This window comes from Rhinolophus sinicus, chromosome 15, assembly GCF_057876585.1.
Source record: "Rhinolophus sinicus isolate RSI-liver-muscle chromosome 15, RSI-T2T, whole genome shotgun sequence".
Taxonomy (NCBI): domain Eukaryota; kingdom Metazoa; phylum Chordata; class Mammalia; order Chiroptera; family Rhinolophidae; genus Rhinolophus; species Rhinolophus sinicus.
In genome coordinates this window covers 105,746,017-105,767,639 of record NC_142515.1, presented here as the reverse complement: position 1 = coordinate 105,767,639, position 21,623 = coordinate 105,746,017, and the positions used below count along the sequence as shown (strand labels likewise).

At 44.0% G+C, this 21,623-nt stretch overlaps 1 protein-coding gene across 2 annotated transcripts in view; it reads left to right on the top strand.

Moving 5' to 3' along the window:
* EPHX2 (epoxide hydrolase 2) overlaps positions 1-21,623 on the top strand; it is an 85,022-nt gene that overhangs the window by 59,418 nt on the left and 3,981 nt on the right. For both annotated transcript variants that reach the window (XM_074338371.2, XM_019733129.3), the window contains 5 exons: positions 49-160; positions 14,192-14,263; positions 16,670-16,703; positions 18,569-18,671; positions 20,405-20,474. In XM_074338371.2, the coding sequence (XP_074194472.2) occupies positions 49-160; positions 14,192-14,263; positions 16,670-16,703; positions 18,569-18,671; positions 20,405-20,474 (391 nt within the window). The remainder of the gene's footprint in view (positions 1-48; positions 161-14,191; positions 14,264-16,669; positions 16,704-18,568; positions 18,672-20,404; positions 20,475-21,623) is intronic.

Below are 21,623 nucleotides of genomic sequence, written 5' to 3'. Positions count from 1 at the left end.
GACTGTCTTCTTACAGAGTCTGTGTCTTGGTGTCTCTTCTCTCCATAGGGCAGTGGCCAGTTTGAATACTCCCTTCATGCCGGCAAACCCCAAAGTGTCCCTGATGGAAGCACTCAAAGCCAATCCTATTTTTGATTACCAGCTCTACTTCCAAGAACCGGTAAGTTTGGGACCCTGAGAGCAGTGATTCCAGCAAGGTATTGTTCTTCATTCCTTTTTCTCTGTCCTTCTCCGTTGGTTTGATTTATCTTAGTCCCCTTTCATTTTCTGTGGCATTAGTCAGAAGTGATTTGATAAATGAACTCAGGTGACACTGGCTCCGGAGCTCAGCTGGTCCTTTCCAGGTGATGACACACTTCTGTGTGAGTGTCTAGGGCGGTGAGAGGAACAGGAGTGGGAGTGATGGCAAAGTGGGTTTCCCTTCTTCTCCCAAACTTTAGAGTGGGTGGCTGAGCACTAGTTTGGATCTGTCCCCTCTTAGTGCTGTGGTGGACAGGCTGGGGGAATCCACCTTTTACTGGTCACAGTTTCTGACTCTTGCCAGGGATCTGGTATCTTGGCTTCCTGAGAAGTAAGGTTTGTGATTACAGACAGCACCAGAGCCTAAAAGCGCTGCACCTGGCCCCAAGTGTGCTTTGAGTGATATAGACGGTTTCTAGGTGTCTCCCCATGAGCCACAAAACCCAAGATGCACCCTGGAGCTCGGGTGATATGTGTGATGGGGTGTCACTGCCACATTTCACTGGGGTTCACTGAGAGCAGCAGCATTGTCTGGCCTGTCCCCCCACCCCAGCTGCCCTCATCTGTGGGAGCATCTGTTACTCATTCATTTGTGGACTCTGGACCCCAGTGTCCAGCTACATCGAGATCATTCCTGAGAGAATAAAAGAAATTTCCTTAACATTCCAGAGAGAAGAATGAATCAGAATAATGAATAAAGTGCACAAGAGTTTCTCCCCACACGTCTCCCCCAACTCTTGTCCTTCTGCTGTTCAAAGGAGGTACCCTTTCCAGCCAGGGTCACAACACCCCGGTTTCAATTAGACTAGTACTCTTCTTTAAGAACAATTTTAGTTGATAAGATGGGGCCTTGGAAGAGGAACTTTTTGATTCAGGCAATTACCTGATTCATTCAGTAAGACACCAAAAGCCTCTGGAAACCTCATGAAAAGATGCTCAATGTATCACATCCTCCTATGAGTGAGGCCAGGGCCTTACCGCTCCAGTGTCTGGAGTGTGGGAAGCAGCCAGCTTCCTTTGGCTTAAATTAAATCAGAATATCTTTCATTAGTTTGAAGTCCTCTTGATCTTGAAGGATGGATATGATTCAGATGACATATTAGTCGGTTAGGGTAGCCATAACAAAGTACCATGGACGGGGTGGCTTAAACAACAAAACGTATTATCTCACAGTTCTGGAGGCCGGAAGTCCAAGATGAAGGGGTCTGCGTGGTTAATTTCTTCAAAAGCCTCTCTCCTTGGTCTGTAGATGGCCTGCTTCTCACTGTGTCCTCACATGGCATTTCTTCTCTGTATGTGTATCTCTGTGTCTGAAGTTCCTCTTCTTATTCACTAGGGTGCACCATAAAGATCTCATTTTATCTACCTCTTTAAAGACCCTATCTCCAAGTACTGTTACATTCTGAGGGGTTAGGACTGAATGGGAATTTGGGGAGGACATAATTCAGCCCATAACAGAGTGGGTAAATGAAAACAGAGACAGTGTCCCTTGTGAAAGAAACAAGAGGATGGGGACAGAATGGAGACAGTGAGGGTAAAGAGTGGGGACTGTGAGAAACTGACCTATTTGGAATGAGACCTGAGCAAGTGGGGTGGGAAAGAGGGAGGAACCCTTGTGCAAGGCCTGGAAAGGAAGCCCCAAGTTTGCAGTTGATGTCAGAAGTAGTGGAGAATCACTGTAGGCTCATCATCCCGTCCGTCACAGATGGCCCCATAAAAACTTCTTCAGCTGTACTAGAAGTCAGACTCCCGTTCAGTCTAAGGTGTGATGTACTGCCTGTCACCCTCTCCCAGGTGTTTGTTTCGCCCATATACAACTCACACTGGAGAAGTATCTAGCGGGGGTGGGGAGAGAAACAAAGTGGTGGTTCTAGGTTCTTGAGTGGCAGCTGCCTTGGCCTTTGGGAATTGAGGAGGGAGCCGAGTCCTGCCCAAAACTGGGAAGTTGGTGTTTGGGTCCTTCTCAGCTCTTATCTGACTCTTTCTCAGTCTTTGGCTCTGCTTGACTCCACCCCAGCAGATCGACCCCCTCCCACTGGTCTCTATATGCCCAGAGCCCCCCTCCCAGAGAACCCCACCTGACAGGGCCCTCTGTCATCTCAAATGCCCCATTCTTAGTCAGTTCTCACCCTCCTACCTGCTTCTCTAACCCAGCCCTTAAGTCCTGTGTACAGGTTACAACAGGCCCTCAACACTCTGGCCCCAACTGTTCAGTGCCCCATGTGGACAGCCCCGAGGAAGAGGGAAGGCATGGGGTTTTATGCCTGCTTCTTTCTCTTCCACATCTTCTTTCCTTTTTCTCATCCTTTTGAATTGAACATCTTATAAGAAGATTCCTGTCTGCTGCAAAACAGAGGTGCCCTGTAATGTATGTGAGAGATTAAGCATCACAAACACGTTTAAACACCAGAAATGTTTTAACTAGTGTTCCTTGTGAAGAATTACGATTTATTAACTCATCTTGCAGATACTTATACACCTTCTATTACATGCCAGTTTCGGGGGAGTGGGGGGAATCTAGAGATGAGTAACCTCTGAGGGCTTAAACAATTCCTGGGGAGACAGGGAGGAAACAAATACCTGGAGAATAAGGGAGCATAAAGGAGACACAACCTGCGCTGGGAGCCCACAAGAAAACAGTTAATTTTGACCAAAGGAGAGAGCCTTTGAACTGGACCTGGGAGCATGAGTAGGGCTTGGTGGGTATGAGAGAGAAGACCGTCCTAGCCTGAGGGACAAACGGCTGAAATTGCATCTAAAACTCACCCAGGGATACATATCGTGGGAGATGAGCAAGTTCTTGACAAAACAGTGATCTTTAAGGTGACTTTCAGAAGGTCTGGAACATCTTGAAATTGCTCACAGAATTCAACGTACGCACAAATTTTTCCAAGGAAAGAGTCCCTAACTTTCATCGGAACTTTGAAAATGCAGTAAAGGCTAAGCGCTGCTGGCCTGGACAGGCTTGGTGCTTCAGGTGAGGTGTGGGGAGCAGCAGCACCAACACCTCCTGGGAGTTTGCTGGAAATCCAGACTTACAGGCCTTCTGCAATCTACCCAACAAGAATCCGCACTTTAAAAAAGGTCCCCCAAGTGACTCATGCACATTATACAGCCCGAGGAGGTCCTCCCAGCTCTGACAGCTCATTTTCTGTGACTCCCAAGCAATTTCTGTGAGTCTCTAGTGAACCTCAACCGTCAGCAGGCATCAGAATGGAAGGGTAGGTAAAACACAGATCGCTGGACCCCAGTCCCAGAGTCCCAATACAGTAGGTTTTGTTGGGGCCCAAGGACTCGCATTTCTAACAAATTCTTAGGTAATGCTGATGCTGCTGGTTCTGGAGCCAGACCTTGAGAACCACGACCACCGACCACCATAGCCCCAGGGGAGGGGCTAATGCAGCCCCTTTCCAGGCAGTGATGGGCAGACAGCCATCCTTCTCAATGAACTAGAGACCTCTGAGCAGCCTGTTCCAGCCAAGGATTGCTGGAGCAGCTCCTGGGGGATTTGACTGTCTCGCTACTGTAGGTTTTCTCTAGTGCAGTGATTCTCTGACTTTCTGCTCCCAGGCCCCTTTTACTTTCACACTCTTAAAAATTATTAAGGACTTCAAAAAGTTTTCGTTAATGTGGATTATATCTATATGTATTTGTTCCTCAGAGAAGGGACATTTACCACACTAGAAATTGAAATTCTAAATAACATTTTTACTTTTAAAAACTTTATTTTCCTTAAACAATTTAGTGAGAATAGCATTGTTTTACGTTTTTCAACCCCCATTTACGTCTGACTTGATAGAGACATCTGGTTCTCTTAGCGGCTTCTGCATTCAGTCTGTTGAAATAGCACATATGTGTTACGGCTGCTCGCTCTTGGGTTGTGAAATAACTCACAAGGCAAGCAGAAAGACAAGGAAGATTTATTAAAGTAAAGGAGAGTGAGCTGGGCAGGGTCTCCTTGAGACTATTGCCTTCAGTCTTTGTTTCATCTGAAGTTTTATATTTTCTAACCAGGATGTAAATTGCTTTGGCCTGTAGTGGAATCTTCTGTTGTGTTCGGCTTTGTCTATTGGGGGTGGGGTAGATGTGGTTAAAGTGGTTATTGCAACATTCGCATATGTTACGTAAATTTAACATTATGTAAATTGAAGTTGGAGCCAGGAATGGATCCCATATGGATGCAAAAGCCTCCCAAGTCACCGGGGGTGGCTTTCTGAGGCTGAAGTAAATAGAACCATGCAAACTGGCATGCATAGTACATGTATAGTAAACCGAATCATTAAGGGTTGGTAGGAGGGAGGCAAAGAAAAGAAAGGGGGGAAAAAAAAACACCTTTCAACAAGTCCTAAGCTAAATTACACTTGTTAAGTCAAATTATACCAGAGGCCCAAATCTCAAAATAGAAGATATAGTGCCACCGTTATGGAACCTCTGGAAGCTTCCACGATGCTTACGGGAGCATGAGAGCGAGAAGGACATATATCATGCCAATGTTATTATGAAAATGTTCTGTCTTGGATTCTCTGAAAGGACCTCAGGGCATCCCAAGTGTCTCCAGACTACGAGTACTTTGAGAAATACTGCTTTTTTGAAAGTTGTAACAACGGTGACACTATATCTTCTATTTTGAGATTTAAACCTCTAGTGCGATTTGATTTAACAGTGTAGGTTAACTTGGGACTTTTTGAAAGTTTTTCTTTGCTTTGCTTTCTCTTCTCTGGCCAAACCTTAGTAACTCTGCGTACTATACATTTACTATGCATGACAGTTTCAGTGGATCTGTTTACTCCAGGCTTTTTACACACCAGGCTCATGACCCTGGTTCACTCCAGGACACTGACTTAAAGAAGTTTTGACATCTGCATTAGATCCACTCCTGTCCCTGAAACAAACCAGCCTCTGGGAAGTGCCTTTTCCCAGGAATTGCCAACCAACTTCCCCTTTCCTTTCCTCTTTCCCTTCATCTGCCTCTTCTTATCTGCCTATAAAATCTTTTGGCCTTGCTGGGAGTGGGGATGGGCTTTGGACAGGAATCCACCATCCTCCCAGAATGCCAGTGTTTTCAAAAAACCTGCTTTTCTTTCCACCAACCTCATCTCTTGAGTTTTGGCTTTCCTGTGGGGAACAGCCAGTCCTTTAGCTCAGTAACAGTATTAATGTAATTATAGGAGATCGCAAAGGGATAGTAATAGTTTCACTACATTTTGTATTTTGATCAAACTTGTATTTAAAGTATCAATGGGATTTAGCTCATTAAAATAATTTTTCAATATTATTTTTTACGTTGTGAAATACACATAACGTAACATTTACCTTTTTAACCATTTTAAGTGTACAGTTCAGGGGCATTAAGTACATTTACCTTATTGTGCAACTGTCACTACCATCCACCTCTAGAACTCTTTTCATCTTGTAGAACTAAAAATCTGTGCCCGTTAAACACTAACTCCCCATGTCCTCCTCCCTCCAGCTCCCGGCAGCCCCCATTCTACTTACTTCCTGTCTCTATGATTTTGATTACTCTAGGTCTCTCATGTGAGTGGAATTACACAGTGGTTGTCCTTTTGTGTCTGGCTTATTTCACTCAGCAGAATATTCTTCCTCTTTAAGACTAAATAACATTTCACTGTATGTGTTGACCACATTTTGATTTGTCATTCATCTGTCCATGGACACGTGGGTTTCAACAACTGCTCTTTTGGCATGGCATGTGCCAATCAGTTCTCTTCATACCAGTGCTATGATGTCTCTCCCGTCTTTTCAGCTGAGCCAGTCGAGGCTCTGATGGGCTCACTGGCCCATGGTATAGGACTAGATCAACATGTTGACCTGGTCTTGTTTGACTTCAAAGCCTATGTGTTTCCCCTTCTGCCACCCTGGGAGGGAGCTTGGACTTTATTCCGTGTACCTAGCACATTCCAGCAGAGAATATGCAAACCAGGATAGTTTCAAAGTCCTGATTGAAAAAGTGACCTCAGGGGAAGGACTCTTACTAATTGCAGCCCTAGTGGGACAAAGTTTTTTGGTTTCAAAGGTTGGTACAACCATTGTGGGAAAATCAGTACCTCTATTGTTCTGTTGTAACAGCTAGGTTTAAAACCTGCAAGAGTTTGGGGATGGTTTTGTTCTTAAGAACAAAGCCTCTTGACGGGAATATTAGGGATTCAAATCAGTGGTTTGGCCACTGAAAGGAACCCAGGAACCTGGCTGGGATGAATCCAGCCAGCTGAAGGCGGGCAGGATACCTAGGCACAGAGCTGAGTCTTAAGGAGCAAACATTCACAGGGGTCCTGCCAGCATGTCTGCTACCTACTCACTAGTGGGGTAGTCCCTGTCTGTCTCTGGCCCTCGGTTTCCACATCTGAAAAAAGAGAGTTTAGTTGGCTGGTCTTCAAATAGTTAATAGCTGCAAATGTAAGCTGAATTCAGGCCAAGAAATAAAACTTATTTGGCTGCTCTGCTTCAGGGTGGGTGTTGAGAGCCTTCCTGCCTTTCCTCTCTCAACCCGGCCCCACTGCTCTCTAGCCAGGAGGAATCAGCCCTGAGTGCTCAAGGTCATTCCAGACTCCTTCAGTGTAAGGGAGGCTCCAGTCTGGGCGAGTGCACCCAGCCCTCTTACCTCTTGCTCCAGTTTGCTGAGCACTCCGGGTGTTGCTTGGACAAGCTCCAGGTTTAGATTCAGCCCGACACGCCAGCTCTCTGAACTCTTAGCCTACATGTTTACTGTCTTGTCCTGAGAATTTGCCAAGTCTAGTGGAAACTAATATTAAAAGGTGTGGTTTTCCTTGCTCTTCAGAGAAGGGATAATAGGCCTTGTATTTATGTATTAATAGTAATAGTAAGAAAGTGAGGAGGAGTCAGCAGCTCTGGGCAGCAAAGACAAAGAGAATAGGCTGAGTAATTTCAGCAAGACTTGTTCCATTTTTTAAACCTTGGGATTTTTCACATCCTCACTCAGTCTGGTGATATTTCATAGTCCTGTGTCCCCCAAATCAGAACATGTCTAGTATATCCTGTTAACCCTGCCTTCTTCCACCTCCCAACATTGGTTCCTCTTCTTAGCAGCGTGTGTGTGTGTGTACATGAGTGTATATATAATTTTTAATATAAATTAAATCATTTTGCTTTTTCATTTAATAGATCTTAGATAGATTTTTCCCTCAGTACATACAGATTTACCTCATTCCTTTTAATGGTTGCTTGGTGCTTCATAATATAGATGGACCATGATTTATTTAACCCGTCCTCTATGGAGGGACGTGATTTTGGTGTTTTTTTATGTCTGAATAATACATTTGAAAAGAAAGTGCCACCGTGGACTATTTTACTCACCAGTCTTTAGCTATCATGGTTTTGGTTTTTGTGCCTTCCATGGAAGAAACTCTTGGCATTTTATTTTGTTTTCTTAAATGGGTAGTGTTGGAAAAAAAGGAAAGAGCCCCATATACCTGGGCAGACAGGAAACTTGTATAGGACTTTAAAAATAGGCATCACCTACAAACAGCTAAAGACCAACAAATTAATCTGGAAGAAATGGATAATTTTCTAGAAGTATACAACCTTCCAAGGCTAAATCAAGAAGAAACGGAAAACCTGAATAGACTGATTACCACCAGGGAAATTGAATCAGTAATCAACAAGCTCCCAATAAACAAAAGCCCTGGACCAGAGGGCTTTACAGGTAAATTTTACCAAACATTCAAAAAAGAATCATCTGTCCTCAAACTATTCCAGAAAACCCAGGAGGAGGGAAGGCTCCCAAACTCTTTTTACGAGGCCACTATCACCCTGATCCCAAAACCAGACAAAGACATTACAAAAAAAGAAAACTGCAGGCCGATGTCCCTAATGAACATAGATGCAAAAATCCTCAACAAAATATTAGCAAACCAAATTCAGCAATACATTGAAAAGATCATACACCACGATCAAGTGAGATTCATTCCTGGTATGCAAGGTTGGTTCAGTATCCGCAAATCAATTGATGTGATACACCACATTAACAAAATGAAAAACAAAAATCCTATGGTCATATCAAGAGATGCAGGAAAAGCATTTGACAAAGTCCAGCAGCCATTTATGATAAAAACTCTTAGCAAAGTGGAAATAGAGGAATCATACACAACATAATAAAGGCCATATATGATAAACCCCCAGCTAACATCATACTCAGTGGGGAAAAGCTAAAACCATTCCCCTTAAGATCAGGAACAAGGTAAGATTGCCCACTTTCACCACTTTTATTCAACGTAGTTCTGGAAGTTCTAGCCCTAGCAATCAGAGCAAAAAAAAAGAAAAGACATCCAAATTGGAAAGGAGAAAATAAAATTGTCATTATATGCAGATGACATGATACTATATATATAGAACCCCAAAGACTCCACTGAAAAACTATCAGAACTGATAAATGAATTTAGTAAAGTAGCAGGATACAAAATTAATATTCAGAAATCAATTGCATTTCTTTCTATATACCAATCATAAACTCTCAGAAGGAGAAATTAAGAAAGCAATCCCATTTACAATTGCTTCAAAAACAATAAAATACTTAGGAATAAGTTTAACCAAACAAGTAAAAGACCTGTACTCGGAAAATTATAAGACACTGAAGAGAGAAATTAAAGAAGATACAAATTAATGGAAACACATACCATGCTCATGGATAGAAAGAATTAATATAGTTAAACTGTCCATACTAACTAAGGCAATATATAGAGCAATGCAATTCTTAACAAACTACCAATGACATTTTTCACAGAAATAGAACAAATAATCCTAAAATTTATATGGAACCATAAAAGACCCCAAATAGCCATGACAATCTTGAGAAATAAGAACAAAGTGGGAGGTATCACACTACCTGATATCAAATTGTAGTATAAAGCGATAATGATGAAAGCAGCATGGCACTGGCATAAAAACAGACACATAGATCAATGGAACAGAATAGAGAGCCCCAAAATAAATCCATACCTATATGGTCACTTAATCCATGACAATGGAAGTGAGAATTTAGGATAAAGACCATCTAGTCAATAAATGGTGCTGGGAAAACTGGACTGACCCATGCAAAAAAATGAAGCTGGACCACCTCCTTATGACATATATGAGAATAAATTCAAAATGGATTAAAGACTTAAAAGTAAGATCTGAAACCATAAAACTCCTAGAAGAAAATATAGTAATTAATTTGCAGACATTACCCTTAGTGATATTTTTATTGATATATCCCCTCGGGCAAGGGCAGTAAAAGAAAAAATAAACATATGGGATTACATCAAACTAAAAAGTTTTTTCACAGCAAAGGAAACCATCAATAAAACCAAAAGGCATCCTACTGAATGGGAGAAGATATTTGTCAATGATACATCTGATAAGAGGTTAATATCCAAAATTTATTAAAAACAAACAAACAAAAAAAAACTAATTCAACTCAACACCAAAAAACCAAACAACTCAATTAAAAAATGGTCAGAGGACATGAAGAGACATTTTTCTAAGAAGGACATATGGATGGCCAACAGACATGAAAAAATGCTCAACCTCACTAATCATTAGAGAAATGCAAATAAAAACCACAATGAGATACCACCTCACTCTGGTCAGAATGGCTATCATCAATAAATCAACAAACAAGTGCTGGCAAGGATGTGGAGAAAAGGGAACTCTCATGCACTGTTGGTGGGATTGCAGATTGATGCAGCCACTATGGAAAACAGTATGAAGGTATCTCAAAAAATTGAAAATGGAACTACCTTATGACCAGCAGTTCCACTGTTGGGTATCTATCCAGAGAATTCCAAAATGCTAATTTGAAAAAATATATGCACCCCTATGTTTATTGCAGTACTATTCACAATAGCCAAGACATGGAAACAACCGAAATGCCCATCAGTAGATGACTGGATTAAGAAACTGTGGTACATTTGTACAATGGAGTATTACTTGACCATAAAGAATGAAATCTTACCATTTGCAACAATATGGATGGACCTAGAGAATATTATGCTAAATGAAATAAATCAAATGGAGAAAGTCAAATACCATATGATCTCACTCATATGTGGAATCTAAAGAACAGACTATTTCTAAACAGAAATAGTCTCAGAGATATAGAGAAAAAAACTGATGGTTGCTAGACGGGAGAGGAGTGGGGATGAGGGAGAAGGTGAGGGGATTAGAAAGCACAAATTGGTAGCCACAATATTGCCACCAGGATATGAAAGACAGCTTGGGAATATAATCAATTATGTTGTAAAGATTTTGTAGGGTGTCAGATAGGCACTTGTCTTATTAGAGAGACCACTTCATGGACGGGGTAGATGCCTGACCACTGCGCTGTACACATGAAGCTGAAACTGAATAATAATGAATGTCAACTATAATTTAATATATACCTATAGTCACAGGATGTGGACTACAGCATAGGGAGTAGAGTCAATGGAATTGTAATAGATATATATAATGTCAGAGGGACAGTAGATTGGGGGAGGGGAGTTATCACTTTATGATGGGTGTAAATGTCTAACTATTACATTGTTTTGTACACCTGAAACAGAAACATAAATAAATAAATATTTATTTATTAGGAAAACTGGAAAATAAAATGCCACATTTCTACCAAGGAAGATGGACAGCTACCAGTATACTTGGGGATGAGGGGAAAGGAAGGTTATAGATACTGCCGAGATATTGGTGAAGTTAAAGCGTGTATTAAAATTTTTAATGTTAACGATCCTACTTATGTATGAGTAAACTTTTTAAACCACTGGGATGAGAGAGGGAATCTGTCTATGTAACCATAAACAAAAAGGTGGGGGGAAAAGTAATAGAAGTGCCTAGAAAAAAGATAGCAGGATAAGTTAAATAGAGAAAATACCAAAGTTGAACTCTTATCAAGAGAAGGATATTTTATCACTTACTATAATGTGAATCTTGAATCTATATTAAACTTTTTTTCTTTGACTATAAAAAGAAAATTCATAATTTCCTATCGTACACTGCAGAGGTAACTGTTAATTCCTTACACATTTTTCCAGGTTTTTCAGGGTTATACATTTATATGTGACTGTTAAATATCCCTTTTTGAGTAAAAGACTGGATCATTTTCTCTTGTTTCTAAAATTATAGTAATATAGCACAGATTTCTAATAAAATTCTAAATTGGAGCATTATCTTATTTCCTTGGTTAACAGAATTAAAATTATGATATTTCTTTAATTACTGATTTGGTATAACATTTTTGTACATTTTTACTTCTTATCTGTTTGAATTTTTACTTATCGGTTTGAATTACATATATCTTTTGTCAGTTAATTTTTTGATACCTTTAAGTTTGGGATTCTTTAGTTTTTGTTTTTTCATGTAATACAATAAAATCTATCAATTTTTTTCCCTAAAAAAATAGGACATCACCTTTTATAAATCACAGTCAGGTGGTATCAGCTGGGCACACAACCAGAGTACAAACAGTATTAGCTTCTCGCCTTTCTGGTGCTCACCTGTGTCCTCATTCCCCTGTTGACCTGATGTGCTTTTCATGTGGGTGGACAGACTTATTTACCTGTCTGCCCCCTTTGATTTTTTTCATTGACCGTTTTGGCATTCGTTTGCTCTTTTAAGGACCATGTGAATACTGAAGCCCTGTCCAAACCGCTGGGCCTCTGTGGAGATTCCTCCACACACTGAGACAGTCCCCCTGAGCTCATGTGCAGCTTTAGTTTCTGGGATGGGGACTGCTCTCCATAAATAAGAGTGATGACCCATGGTGACAGACAGCGCTAACGCGGCTTTCATCGATCACTTAAAATGTACTTCCTTCCATGGTTATTTCTGCCTGGGCATTCATCACTTAGCAGAGGGCCATGATTCATTCTCCATCATAATTGAAGCTTACAAATGTCAGGGGATTGTAATGAACACACCAACATCGCTTTCCTCAGAAAAATCTCAAACCGCAGATCCAGCTCTGCCGGATGAGAAATATTTCCTTTCCTGCGAGATGGAAATATTTCCTTTCCGGCTTGTAGATCCAGAGCACTCATGGAGTGCCATAGAGAGGGACCTCTTAAAGTGTGCAAGGACGAAGGGGCCACTGGTCACTAGAATGCTTGATAGACCTGGCTTCCAGGACCCTCCTCTCTGGGAACATTACTAGAAGAAGCGGAAAGAACATAGAGTCAGCCTCTACTCGATCCAGGAATAAGATGAGTGGGTGCTTCCCTGCTCCCAGGGTGCTCCAAGGAGAGCACGTTACAGGCTCTGTGGGATCCAAGAAGAGCAGAGTGATTTCGTCGTGATGGGGAAAGGCAGGGCTCCATGGAGAAGGCAGTGTTTGGGACAGGCTGTGAAGGCCACACTGAGGGAAGTAGGTGTTCTTGGTGGCAGTGACACTGTGTTAAGCCAGGGACGTGGAAAGTAGGATACCCATACAGAAAACATCCTGCCATCCAATTTAGTTGTTACCTGGGTACGTTCAGGGGAGCAGTTGGAAAGGTGGAGAAAAAAATAGGTTGGCACTTCGCTATAGACTGAATGTTTGTGTCCGCACCCCCTCGGGCCTGCACATTCATGTACTGAAATCCTCACCCCTGATGTGACGTTACTAGGAGATGGGCCTTTTGGGAGATGATTGGGTCATGAGGATGGAGGCCTCAAAAATGGAATGAGTGCCCTTCTAAAAGAGACCCCAGAGGGCTCCTTGAACCCATCTACCCTGTGAGCACACAGCGAGAAGATGCTATCTGTGAACCAGGAAGTGGGCTGTCTCTCCCCAGACACCGAATCTGCTGGTGTCTTGACCTTGGACTTCCCAGCCTCCAGAATGTGAGAAGTAAATGTCTGTGTTTATAAGCTACACAATTCATGGATCTGTGATGGCAGCCTGAATTGACTAAGACATTGCCATGCTCTTACTCAGTCCCTTTCCATAAAACTTGTCCCCTCAGGGACTGTGTTGGGGGAGGATCTTTATTATTTCCGAGTAGTTGCCCCTGATGGGTCTGTGCCTCAGGGACAGCTAACTTTCTTTACACTGTTTTCTGTAACAGCTTTCAGGTCCAAGGGCTTTCAGTTCCTGGCAAAGACAGATTGGGTTAACATTTTCCTTTTATATCCTAAAAATCATGGACCCAGGAGACCCGAGCCAGTAGATTAGGGTCCACTGATGGATCTAAAGCCCCTTGCCACCTGCCCCTCAGTTCTTAGTGCCTGGAAAGGCTCCCGGATGGATGAATGGATGATTTGGGTAAGAAGTAAGGGGGTGGGGAGATGAGGGATACAGACCCTGCGTTTCCAGCAAGAATCTCTTCCCCAGCCCTTACTACGGATCAGTAACTCAAGCACTTTACTTCAGTCCACATCCAGTCCTCGTTTTATATGTTAGTGTCTCTTAGCCCAGCTTTCCTGGAAATGGCCAAAGAACTATGTGTAGATGAGGCAATTAAATGCTCTCATGAGGCAGAAAGACCTGAAAATTAGCAAGGCAATCTTGCTGTCCTGTCCTTAGGGAGACAATCCTTGGGCAGTCTGCTAGTCTATAATAATTTAGGCTTAAATCAGAGGAGTTGGTTTTGAAGCAACAAAATGAGATGCATGAATGGAACAGCTTTCGGCTTTTCCACTTGGCTTCTCACCACCCTTCAGCCCCTATCCTGTTGCTGCATCAGCCCTCCCCTATTCCCTAAAAAGGATTATTACAAGTACTTGTAGGAATGTTGAAAAACAGAAAAGAAAGAAAGAGAAAAGAAAAGCAACATCCATAAACCTACCTCCCAGGGGGAGACCACTGTTAGCATCTTATACTTTATTCGAACCTTAAAAGAGAAAAAGTGTATTTTAGTATGAACATTTAAATGAATGCACTTCTAATGGAACTTGGGCTAGATAAGCAGAGGTTGGGGGCTTCTTGCTTCCGGTCAGATCGGTCATTTTTCTTTCTTGATTGTTTTAGGGCGTGGCTGAGGCCGAACTGGAACAGAACCTGAATCGGACTTTCAAAGCCTTATTCAGATCACATGATGAGGTGAGGTGAGGGGTGCAAGGGGCAGGAGAGTGGGTGGGGGCTGAATATGCAGGTTGAGGGGGCTGCCGAGGTGTGAAGGTCTCTGGATGGCCTTCCTAGGAGAACAGTGGAGGGAAAGGGGGTGTCGCAGGATCTAGGAATGAGCAAGTGGCCTTCCTTCCTATGACTTGTGTAGTCAGGGCGATTGGGGTCCTCACTCTACTGGTCTTCGCATTAGTGGGGAAAGGTCACATCCTTGCTGCCACACACCAGTAGAACTTTGAAACTAAAATCAAAGAATGTTTATAATAGTGACGGTTTAGAAATTATCCCATTATTACATTACCATTTTAATATACATATGAGGCCTGACAATTAAGTTTGCAAACTTGTTGCAACGATGTTGCTATCCTTTTTTGATATCAGAGGGATTATTCATTATGAATTTGTACCAACTGGACAAACAGTTAACCAAGTTTACTATTGGGAAGTGCTGAAAAGGCTGCGTGAAAAAGTTAGACGACTGGAACTTTTCGCCAACAATTCATCACGGCTCTTGCATCACCACAGTGCATCAGCTCATACGGCACTGTCTGTGAGGGAGTTTTTAGCCAGTAAGCAAATAACTGCATTGGAACACCCTCCCTACTTACCTGATCTGGCCCCCAGTGACTTCTTTCTTTACCCAAAGATAAAGGAAATACTGAAAGGAAGGCATTTTGATGACATTCAGGACATCAAGGGTAATAGAATGACAGCTCTGATGGCCATGCCAGAAAAAGCGTTCCAAAATTGCTTTGAAGGGTGGACTAGGCACTGGCATTGGTGCATAGCTTCCCAAGGGGAGTACTTGGAAGGTGACCGTAGTGATATTCAGCAATGAGGTATGGAGCACTTTTTCTAGGATGAGTTTGCAAACTTAATTGTCCAACTTCGTAATTGTTTATCAAAGTCCAAAATCAATTGCTACTTCTAATTCCTTCCTTGGACAACCAAAGTGGCTTAGATTCTTGATGCCTGTAAACCCCACCCTCCTGTCTTAGGTGTTAGTAGTCACTGTCACTGCTGCTTCATAAAGTCAGTGCCTGCTAAGACGCCCATGCTTGCCAGTGTCTTTGCTGACCATTTGTAGCATCTCACTCTTTTACATTGAGTTCACTTGGTTTCTTCCTGAAGGACCTTCTTGATAGTTCTCGCGAGTCTCAGTGAACTCATAATTTGGAGGGCCTGAAAATGTCTTTATTTTGCTTTCAGTCTTGGAGACTAGTTCAAGTATGGAATTCTAGGTTGACAATTATTCTCTTAGAAGCTTCTGTCAATGCTTATGAGAAATTGGCCTCAGGTCTACCTGCCCTCTTATTGGTCTTTTAGTGGTGTCTAATCTGCAGTTAAACCATCGTTGAAGTTTTGTTTTGTTGTATGCTTTTTTTTTTTTTCATTTCAATGAACAGTTTTTTTATTTATGAAAGTTGTATTTGGTTGTTTTTCAAATTATTCAGATCTCTTGTTCCATTCTTGTTTTTCAGTTCCTTCTTTTATGTATTTAATCATTTTAAGCATACTCCTTTATCTCTCTCTCTCTCTTTCTCTCTTTCTGCAAGTTCTATTATTTGATATTCTTGGAGAGTCTTATTTTACTGTTTGTATGTTTGCTGTCTCTAGTCTTACAATGGAACCTTGGTGGGGTGGGGAGTGAAGGGGGGAGAGAGTTTTGTAATTTTGGTTTGTGAGCTCATCTTCAGCAGCGCTTACTCTGCACCAATCTGCTTCACCTGGGATTCATGAAATGACCTTCTTGTGGTTTCGCATTGGCTGCTTTGCCGAGCATCCTGGTGGTGTTACCAGCCCTGACTCACTTTGTTGTTGTTGTTGTTTTTGTTTACTTTGTATCTTGGAGGTTTTCAGATCACACAAATAGTGTAAATTAAAACCCAAACACTGTGAAGGCCGACTTGTAGCTATAAATTTCTAAGTGAGCTTTTTTTGGTTTTCCCTTAGTACCAAACTAAATGGACCAACTCCTTTGACATCTCTCTGTCATGATGAGTAGTTTTTTTTCTAGTTTACCGTTTAACTGAGGACCACAGATGTATTGGATTTACTGTGGAGGGGTGCGAAGGATCTCATTTTTAACTTCCCATCCGCCATGGACCTGAGATCTCATCTCTTGTTCTCACTGGTTGATACACCCAAGTTCTTACATTACCCAGACCTGCAAGGGCCCAGGGGGCAGCCTTGGCCCAGAGCTTTGGTTGTTAGCTGCCTCTGCTTTGACCCCTGAGGACTTGCTCCCTCTCTTGGGAGTTGAGTATGTTTGTATAGTCTGATGGCATGCGTAGGGCTTTTGCTATGAGAGAGTTTTCAGGTGACCTGTTCCAGCATAATTACTTCACCCATGACATCATTTCTAACTTTTACCCCCTACAGGTTTTTCTCAACACGAGAAATGTTCGTGAAGCTGGTAAGAGATGGTCTTAGGAGGGAAGGGAGATAGGCGGACCGTGAGAGGAACTGGCTGAATATTCAATGAGTGTTTCTGCATCTGCCCACTCTAGGCAGAAATAATCACCTGCTAGCTCTGAACTGTGACTTGCTTAATAAGGGTCCTTGCAGGTGACTAGCACCCACCATAGCCCTGGGCTGACCACACAACCTCAAGTTCCTTTCCTCCAGGGACCTTTGCATTCAAGATCATAAACAGTAAGAGCCTGGAAGAATCTCAGAGTTCATCAGAACTGTCCTATTGTCTACTGATATGGACCAGGACCCAAGCTAGGACCTGACCTCTGCAAGATGCCCTGGTGAGGCAGAGCAGGAGTCCGGCGAGACCACAAACCCGGTCTCCTTTGTCACAGTCCACAGGCCTCTCCTCCATCCCAGCTCCATGTTCCAATCATTTCCAGTTCTGTCACAGGAAGAACACATTTGTTCTCTCTCCTGCGTTGGATACAAATGAGGAGTGAGAGCTCAGAGCAGATTGGAGCCCATCCCGTGGCTTCTAGATCCAGCACTGTTCCCACAGAAACTTACTTTTGCCCCAACACTGTGGTCTTGCCATGATTCACTTGTATTTTTGTTAATAACGATGATCGTTACCATTTGAGCACCTACTGTGTGCATCAAAGACTGACCTGGTCACCTTTAGATATATTATTTATAATCCTCATAACATCCCTAAAAAATGCCATTATTATCTCTATTCTATAGGTGAGGAAAACGGGGCTCAGAGAGTTAGGGGACGTATCCAAAGTAGCCAGGCTGGAGTTAAACTCTGATTTGAAAGGCCATTCTCCTCTCACTGGTCAAGACCACCTCTCCCTTCCCTCCCTCCTTTCCTCCCTGCGTTCCTTTACTCATTTACACAGTCACTCTTCGTCTCTTCGTTTCTCAGGCAATTTGAACACACTTGTGGTGTGAGGCAATAACAGATATCCAAACACACGAAGCAGAGTCAGGGAGCCCATGGTCTCTTGGGGAGGCAGATGGCAGTAATTCAGGGAGGGAGAGCAGGTGGGGCTCTGTCTGAGGTACAGAGGCAGTGGAGAGCTCTGGCCTCCAGGGCGGCTCACTGTTGCTTCGTCCCGGGGAGGCACCCTGATCACATGTGCCTGTGATGTATCTCACAAAAGCCCGCATCACTCAGCTCCTATACCTCCCAGGCTTCGAGAGCCTGAAAATGGTGAGGCAGCTCTGTTCAAGCAGCAGTGTTCCCAGGCCTTGGGGCTGTCCCCTGCGCTATGGCAGTGGTCCCTGGGCTGTCAGTCATTGTCACAAGGTCACACTCCACAGGACTGGGGCCTGCCGGGACACAGTGTACATCCCTGAAAACAAGATAAGACTGCACTCCAAGGACACCATGGGTGGGTCTGTGAGCAATAGTGTGCACGCTTTTCTTCCAGGCTGAGAGCATGCATTTGTGAAAATTCCAAGATTCTCAGTAGAGACATCTAATGAGAGACATGATTCCTTAAGCTATTTAGGAAAGGTTTCGTCTAGGGGAGGGGGAGAGCTGGTAGGGCTTGGAAGACAGGTGTCATCCTCAAACTGAGTTGTAATTTTTGGAAGGAGAGGAGGGGTATCGTCAGTCCTAGAGTTTGTCCTGGAAGTTGAGGCCTCTGTGTGGGATACCATTGGGTTCTAGAACAACGAAGACCGCACAGACTTGGAGCTTGGGAGGAGATGGGCTCATCGTGGAAAAGAGACAATGAATGAAGGAGTACCTGGGACGTGAGAGGCAATTAGAAATTTAACCTCAGTTGAGAAGGCCAGTGAGTTGCTGGGACACCTGGTCCGGGCCTGGGAGAGGAAACAAGTGGCTTTTTGCAGGAGGATTACTTGTGAGAACACCAGAAAATCCCAGCCTCAGCAAGCTAATGACTGAGGAGGACATCCAGTTCTACGTGCAGCAGTTCAAGAAGTCTGGTTTCAGGTAAACAGAATGGTGCCCCAAACGCAGAAGAGAGATGGTCAGCAAAGGGGCTCTTGTACTCTCAGGGTGCAGGGCAAGGCCCAGTTCCCCTCCACCACAGCCCCCATGAATGTCTGGCTGGCCTCTTCTTAAATGCCCCCAGTGTTGGGAGGCTCACCACTTCCCGATGCTCTGCCTACTCTCATTTGGGATAGGTCACCTCTCTCTGCCTTATGTTCAGAGCAGACATCTTTAATCTCTATTCAGTCATGACCCCTGTGAGAATTAGATGACAGTTCTGAGTTCTTTCTTCAGGGAAAAAAAAAAAAAAAAAACCCAGAAAGTCAAAAATTGCATACGTGTTCAGGGGATTTATAGACCTCTCAGGTCTATTCTTTCTCTTTTTTACAACAATTTTATTGAGCTCTAACTCACACACTATAGAATTCACCCCCTGGAAGTGTGCAGTTTAATAGTTCTTAGTCTATCCACGGATCTGTGCAGTCATGACCACATTCCATTTTAGAACGTTTTCATCACCCCAAAAAGAACCTCCTTTTGCTTTAGCAGTCATTCCCCTCGACCCCCTAGTCCTAGGCAATCACCAGTCTGTTTTCTGTCTCCATGGGTTTGCCTGTTCTGGATATTTCGCATAAATGGAATATAATATGTGGCCCTCTGTCCCTGGCTCCTTCCCCTTAGCATAACCTTCTCAAGGTTCGCCTGTGTTGTCGTATGTGTCCGTACTTCATTCCTTTTTCTCAGATCTGTTTTGTGCAGAAGTTGAGAGCCCCTGCCCTGGAACCACAAAGAATTGCCCAACAGCCCCTTTTCTGCATGTCCCTTCAAATGTCGAAACATTGCAGATCTTTGAAGCGCGTGGTTACTTCAAGGGCCTTGCAGTTCACCACGCTTCCGTCCTCCGCCTCTCCCTTATGGCTCTCTCTGTGCACCGCCATCCTGCACACCAACCCGAAGGGCACTGCCTTTGTCAGCACAGCCCCAGAAGTCCAGGACACTGCAGCCTTGGCCGTGAACACCTGCGGCGGCAGCATGTTAGACCCCAGCATTGCCTGTACCACAGCCTACAACTCTTCCCTACGCTTCTTTTTTTTTTTTTTTTTCAGTTAATTAATTTTTAAGTGGGACGCAATTTAAGAGTGTTAGATTTGGGGATAGATTTGCTTTGGAAGGGAGCATAGAGATAGTCTGCTCCATCCCCTTCCTCGTACAGGAGGGAAAATCAAAAGTCCTAAAAGGTCACATGGCTTGTCCAAGGGGTTTCCAGGACCTGGAGCCCCGGGGGAGCCTCCAGGGCCCCACGGCGCCAACAGTCCTAGAGCTACTCTTACCTGTCCTGGGGGAGACGCCTCTGCACCACCTGATGTCCCATTAGGAGGAGGCACCTTTGCACCACCTCCTGGGGTCCCTTTTCAGTGGGTTTCTGGGGAAGAGGAGTGGCCTCTGGATGGCACGGGTGTTAACCAAGATCCCCACTGTCTTATGCAACAGTCCTGGGATCCCCTGGAGAGTCCTGTGCCTACCCAGAAGCCCACTTTGGACGCTGTCAGGCCTCTCCATGAGCCCTTGTGCTCACTAGGATTGTGCCAGGCTACAGGTAGACTCCTGGGCGCCTCTGTTCCCCCTGCAGAAACTTTGCTCTTCCTGGGAAGACTGGCTCTATGCAGAGCAGCTTCCTGGTGGGGTCTGTAGCGTAATCATCTACTAAAAGCTTTCCTACTTTTATTCCCCAGGGGTCCCCTAAACTGGTATCGAAACATAGACAAGAACTGGAAGTGGAGCTGCAAAGGCGCGGGAAGGAAGGTGAGTGTCAGCTTGGTGTTGCTCCCCTCCCCCCATGAGCCCTGTTTGGGCTTCCCATTGGCCCAACTGATACGCCCTTGGGTCAGAGCTGGGGGTGCACAGACTGACCTGCTGGCTTCCTCCTTTCTGTCCTTTCCCTCTGATATGTTGGAAGTGCCTGCACTCAAGGGTTTCCCCTTAGGACCACTTTTACTGATGCTTCTCTTGGAAGGGTAGAGGGTGGCCTTGTGGGTGGAGCAGGCGTCTGTGCAGGTGACTGCGTTATCCCTCTGGAAGGCCCAGGTCTCCTGGGGGTGCCTCAGCTCAGGGCAGTGGACGGTCCAGGGGTGACCAAAGGTGACAGGATCATGGAGCCCCCAGTACACAGAAGGAGCATTAGGTACTCTCAGAGAGACGGGGCTTTAGCTTCTGGCTTTGTCCTCTTGACCAAGTCAGTCTAAGTCTCAGTTTTCTCATTCATCAGGCAAAAGATGGTTTCCAATCTCTGGTCTGCAAAGGGGGTAATGGGGTCCCTAGTTTCCATTCAAAATTGAAGCGCAATTGCCTGTTCGCTTTCCTCAGCTCAGTCAGTAGCCCTGGTTATCTCGTTGATGCACTCGAATAGGAACACTCTCTGTATGTCAGGCACTGTGCTAGACCATGGAGATACCAGGGGAATGAAACAGATGAGGTCCTGACCACATGGGTTAGGTGTGGAGACAGTACAGCACAGTGGTTAAGAGCAGGCTGCACAGCAAGTCGGCCTGGGAGCTAATTCCTGTGTGACCTTGGGCAAGACACTTAACCACTCTGTTCTCTGTTGCTGCTTCTGTAATATGGAAATGACAAGGATAGTGCCTACCTCGTAGAGCTGTGTAAAGATAAAATGGGTTAACGCACATCAAATGCTTAGAACAGTGCCTAGCTTGTAATAGTAGGTCAATTACTGCTCATTGTCCTTACCATCACTTTAATCTGTGATCGACAAAAATTACAAAACTGCAGTTTGATAGACAAAATCTCTCAAAGCATGGAGGGACATAATGACGAAGTCTTTGGGAAGGCGAATCCCAATGGTGCACAAGTTGGGAACCCTTCCCCTTCTTCTGCGGTTTCCTTCCAGGTTTTCCTCCTCTCCCACTTCCTCCCATACCCCCTCCACCAGTTTAC